Here is a 5,295-nt window from a genome sequence, read left to right as displayed (position 1 = left end):
TGTGCTCCCACGTGATTATTCTTCTGGTTTTTTTATTTGTTACTATTACTCCCTGCCATCAAGTTATGTATTCAACTAGATACTGAGGTAGATGCTGCAAACTAGCAGAGCTGGTGGAGCTTCCTTCAGAAGAAATCAAGAAAAAACAGATGTCTGATCCTTTTAGGCAAGCCCTGGTGGTGATGGTCAAAAGGACCAGCAGCAAGGAGGTGCATGGGGTAAGAGCAGTGTCAGTGCACGGGAAATAGTGTGCTGTGCATCAGGCAATTCCACGTACAAGTTGAATGTTTTCTAATCTGGCCTCATATCAGCTGAGGTTTCCTCCACGTGTAGGGGGTTCTGCATCCTCGCTGCAGGCAGAGGGACATCATACTCTTGGTACACAAACTGCTGCAACAAGGCCTTGCTCTGCACAGGCAGGGGGCTGTGGGGAGCCTTGTGTGGCAGCAAGGAACATACAGTAGTGACAAAAGCATGCAGAAGTCAAATCACATGTTTGCTGTGTGAGCCTGCCCTTGCTACTTGTAGCTGAGAGGTGCCTGAGGACCGTTGTTAACCTCTTGCTTTGGACAATGTTTATGCAGTGTCTTTGTGTATGAATTAAAGAACAGCTAAAACTTGCTGGTCTGCAGCAGAGCAGAGGAGTGGAGCAAGCACACGTGAGTTTTAATGCATGTAATTAAGATCACTTTGGTTTGCAACATGTGAAATTTTCCTTAGCTCCTTGGATTTTTTTTTTTTTTTTCCTGCTTTATCTATCAAACCAAATGGTGAGCAGACTGTGAACCATTTTCCTATCTTTTTTTAATCTTAATGTGGAGAATTTTTATTTCTGTTGCTAGAGAACCTTTCTAGCAGTCCATAGCCTGTCTGCTCTCCTTATCAAGGCCGGAACAGAGCAGTTGGAGATTTCAGTTGTTAAGCTGCTTGTACTTTTCCAGAATTAAGTTTAGCATGAATGTAAATCATCCTAATAACATAAAGCATGGACACAAAAGCTGTAATTAACAGGAAGCATAAAACAAGGACCAATGAAAGACAGCAGAAAAGATCAGAGGTGGCCCTATCTAATGCTGCTTTTCAGCTTCCCTGAGAATGAGAGGCCAATTAATTAAATTAAAACAGGGATACTGAGCTGTTCTGATGTCTCTCTGAGGCACCAGAGGGGAGGTTTCCCAGGGGGAAGCTGGGATGGGGATGGGGGCCCTGTCTCCCTGCTGCTGTGGCTTTAGAGGCCCTTGCAGAGCCCTGCAGGGAGTTCATCACGTGCAAGGACAAAAGCAGGTCCGTAAGCAGTGGCTGTGTCCTCAGTTCCTGTGTACTTGTCATCGTGCTGGACTTGGGTTTTTTTTGATGTGGTTTTGTTGGTTGGTTGTGTTTTTGCTTTGAAGCTGAAACTCTGGGAGGAAAAGCCTCTGTACCCGAAATCTCATTGTATGCTGGTCCAAATTACCTTTCTCTTCTCTCTGATTTTTATCAAGATGCAGACTGCATACTGCTGGGGGAATACCATGCAGCTGTTCCCATTGCTTCCCTCTGCCCCCTCCATGTGTTTGCTGCCATGGGTGAGCAATGCTTTTCAGATTCCAAGCGAGGTGATCCTAGCAGAGCAGCTGTGGAAGCCCATGCAGGTTTTGGGGTTTTATTTCTTTTTGTTCTGAAAAGCACTGGCATCTTTTGCTTCCTGTTAACACCTCAGCCATTTGGGCAGCATTTGTCCTTGTGATCCCAGAGCCTTGCTGGGAGATCAGTGACCTTTCCTTACTGCCTTAAATCTAAATAAATACCTTTGTATCTAACTTTTCTTGCCATGTTGATGGGCTGTGAGAGCAGTCGTGCCAGCTGTAGTAGCTGGAGGTAAAACATTTTCTGTGGGACCCTCTGCCAGCTGGTAAAGCAGATGAAGGTGAGCTAGAAAGTTTTTGTTACTGTTTATTAATGAAGTCTGCACCCAAACATACCCGATTGACTCCTGTACTGTGACTGAGGGCTTCATAGCAAGCTCAGACAATGCAAATACAGAACTCAGTCTGTGCAGGGACAGCAAATGTATGTCTGGTTCCCATGTAATGCTTTGCAGGTGCCAGATAAAGCAGGCTCACAAAGCCAAGCTTGTGATTTGTTGCATGGAGGAAAAGCAACTGCAGTGTTTCATCTTCCTGATCCTCTGAGGTGAGGAGCTGGAGAAGAGGAGTGAAATAAGGGCTTGTGCTTCACCCTATGCCAGGGGCTCTTCTGACACGAGAAGGCAATGTTGTGCTTTTCTGGGCTGCTGGGTCCCCATGGAGCACTGCTCCCCGGCCCTCCGTTGTGCCCGTGTTGGTGAGGCTGTGCAGGACGTGCTGCGTTGAAGCAGGATTTTGCAGGCAGGAATGGGCAGCAGTTACACGGGATGTGCTGGCATCACTTTGTTCCTCAGCCCAGTGACACCTGCATGGGGCTCAGGTCTCCCTGGTGGGGCTTTTCCTGGCTGCTGAGGCTGGTAACCACAGCACAGCATTTCCAGCAGGCAGCTCTGGAACTGGGTAGGGCAGGGAGGGTTGGGTGTTGGGATGGAATCTGACCTCAGCCTATCGTGTTTTGCAGTTGATGGGGACTAATTTGGGATTAATGGTAAACAGCAGCAGTTTATTGATGTTAGAAGTAGTGTTCTGCATGTTCAGTGAGTGGTTTGTGGTCTAAAACAAAGTTGACTTAAAACTGCATAAAGTTGCAGAAGAAGAAAATGGGCCGATGCTTGGGTTAGGAGGCAAAATGCCATCCCATTTCATTCCACAACCCTCTAGACTGAGCCTGTCTGTGCTTCCAGATAGGATGGGAAGCTCCTCCTCATTTTATGAGAGCATTAAGGAGCTCCAGTGAAGCTGTTTTTGTGAGGCAAATGCTTTCTCACCTGCTTGTTCATGAAGACGTAGATGATGGGATTGTACACAGTGGCTGTCTTGGAGAAATAGGAGGGCAAGGAGGCGAGGACTGGCTGGATGACGATGCCTTTATGGGTGGCCACCACCAAGGCAAACATGCTGTAGGGCAGCCAGCAGAGCAGGAAGGCCATCACCATCACAATCACCATCCGTGTCACCTCCCGCTCCGCCTGCTGAGTGGTGTCAGCTTCCTTCTGCTGTGCTGCAGCCTGCGGGGAGTCGGGGAGGAGCTGCTGGTCTGCAGAGAGCCCACAGAAACAGCAGAACTGCAAGCTCCAGTGAAAAGGGGATCCTGGGTTACGTTGTATCGAGAGAGAACCCGAAGCACCGCATCACCTAATGGGTTTATTTAGGCACTGTCTGGGGAAGGGGTGTCAACCCTGGCTAAAGAACCCCAAAGCTGCACGGCAGCACGTACCGCCCGCAGGGTCACCAGCAGGTTTGCGTAGGAGAAGAGGATGAGGCTGAGCGGCAGGACGAAGCAGGTGACGAACAGGGACAGGATGTAGCTGTTGTTGTTGCTGCCACCCGTGTACCAGTTAGGCCCGCACGATGTCCTCAACCCTGGAACAAACCAGATTTGACGCTAACCTACACCAAACCGCAGTGCAAACCTCCGAAGCACCTCTCGGTTCCCCAGACAATCTCCATACGTGAGCTGTGTGTGCTCTCCAGCCCCTCCCTGCTTGCACACAGCCGCGATGGACGCAGTTCTGGTGCCACCAATGTGCACCTCCTACCTTCAGGCACGTAGCTGCTCCAGCCCAGCAGTGGTGGGACGCTCCAGAGCAGCGCCCAGCCCCACGTGAAGGCGCAGCCGCTCACTGCGTGCCGGCGTTGGAAGCGTAAATCCCCCAGGGGTCTGCAGACCACAACGTAGCGCTCCAGGGCCAGGATGGCCAGCGACCACAGCCCCACGATGCCTAGGGGAGAGGAGGAAGAGGAGGAGGGGTTGGGGTCCAGCAGCAGGTCTTGTGCTGGGATGGGTGGCGGGGAGCTCCTGGAGGAGATTCTGCTGTGACTATATGTCAGATTTTTCCTTATGGAAGGGATCGCTGTGAAGCACTTGAAGATGTAAGCTGGCTTACATGTGATGACTGTGAAGCTTCATGGTGACAGCCAAGTTTAGTTTGGGAGCATTCAGAAGCTATGCAGCATTGAACCCCTCATATCACAGCCACGGTTCCAGTCCTTGGTTCAGCCTGGCACCAATTAGCACCAGCCCAACACAGCCCAGATGTTGGCTACAGCCCCCTGAGACGCAGCCCTTTGTGGCAGGGTGCTGAGAGGATGCTGGCTGCCCAGAGAAGCTGAGGATGCCCCCCACAGGTGTCCAAGGCCAGGTTGGATGGGCTGCATTCCTCAGAACTCTGCAGGCCAGCCCAACCCGGGCCATGAGCTCCGTGTCCTTACCTGTCAGGGAGACCATGAAGCCCTCCAGCTCACACATCTTCCTGCCGAACACGAAGAAGCCGTTGATGTTGTTGGAGAGGCTGATGGAGCTGCCGCACAGCGTCACCAGCAGGTCGGCCACGGCCAGGTTCACCAAGATGTAATTCAGTGGGGAGCGGAGCTTCTTGTAGCGGATGGACACCACGATGACCAGCCCGTTCACCACCGAGGCACAGGCGACCACTGTGCCCATCAGCACGGCCACCCCCACATATGTGCTTCGTGGGGCCTGGTAGGGCCACTGGGGGCCATCAAAAGGCCCTGGGGTCCTACTGGGAGGTGCCTGGGAGCTGTTGGAGGACATCGGTGCTTCTGCAGCACAGCACCTGTGGATCCTCCCCAAAAGCCGCCTCTTTATAAAGCCCCAGAGAGGAGCTTTGTGTTGAAACACCTTAAGCTTTTTCTTTTTAATCTGAATAACTCACCCTCCTTTTTTTTTTTTTTTTTTAAATAATCAGCTCTTTATTCCAGAGGGGATAAAGGTTGACTTAAGCCAAAAACCTGCTGCCTGCCTTCTGCCTCATTTAATCAAGTAAATAGGTTTGGTTACGTGAGCACTGCTGTGACAATGCAGCCCGGTGCTGTGGGCACAGTATGGGGTGATGGTGGTGGGGGGAACCCCATTGGCCACAGCTGTAAAGCCATGCGATAAACACTTTGTATACTGTTGATATAACCACACTGTGTTTGATATAGAATACAAATAGATAGTATAAATATATAAGTATATATGCACTACTGCAAATACATAAAGCCATATATTTATAGCTCTATATACAGTGCGGACAGGGCTGGGGTGATAAGTCTGCCCCTTCACAACGTCTGCAATGGAACAATTCATGCAGAACATGGCCTGAATGCAGCACAGGGCATTGCATGGCTCATCCCCAATGGCCTTCTGCTGATGCAGCACCTCTGA

General features: G+C 50.5%; 1 protein-coding gene across 1 annotated transcript; it reads right to left on the bottom strand.

Moving 5' to 3' along the window:
• Positions 1–2,383: 2,383 nt before the first annotated feature.
• On the bottom strand, positions 2,384–4,813 carry LOC109370606 (pinopsin). The gene is made up of 5 exons (XM_019621871.3): positions 4,338–4,813; positions 3,665–3,847; positions 3,343–3,488; positions 2,894–3,133; positions 2,384–2,521 (listed from the first exon to the last, which is right to left on the bottom strand). The coding sequence occupies exons 1-5, from the start codon at positions 4,678–4,680 to the stop codon at positions 2,384–2,386; spliced, it is 1,050 nt and encodes a 349-aa protein (XP_019477416.2). The 5' UTR covers positions 4,681–4,813.
• Between the last annotated feature and the right edge of the window lie 482 nt (positions 4,814–5,295).

The sequence above is a fragment of the Meleagris gallopavo genome, chromosome 21 (genome assembly GCF_905368555.1).
Source record: "Meleagris gallopavo chromosome 21, MGAL_WU_HG_1.1, whole genome shotgun sequence".
NCBI lineage: Eukaryota > Metazoa > Chordata > Aves > Galliformes > Phasianidae > Meleagris > Meleagris gallopavo.
The sequence above is the reverse complement of the archived record's forward strand: the minus strand, read 5'-3'. Positions and strand labels throughout refer to the sequence as shown.

What these genes read in the sequence shown, in the direction of transcription:
- LOC109370606 (XM_019621871.3), bottom strand. Translation starts at nt 4,680, where the DNA reads ATGTCCTCCAACAGCTCCCAGGCACCTCCCAGTAGGACCCCAGGGCCT. An exon ending in CTTCATGGTCTCCCTGACAG is followed by an intron (nt 3,848 to 4,337) that starts GTAAGGACACGG and finishes CCTCTCCCCTAG; the next exon opens with GCATCGTGGGGCTGTGGTCG. An exon ending in GAGCAGCTACGTGCCTGAAG is followed by an intron (nt 3,489 to 3,664) that starts GTAGGAGGTGCA and finishes GGTTTGTTCCAG; the next exon opens with GGTTGAGGACATCGTGCGGG.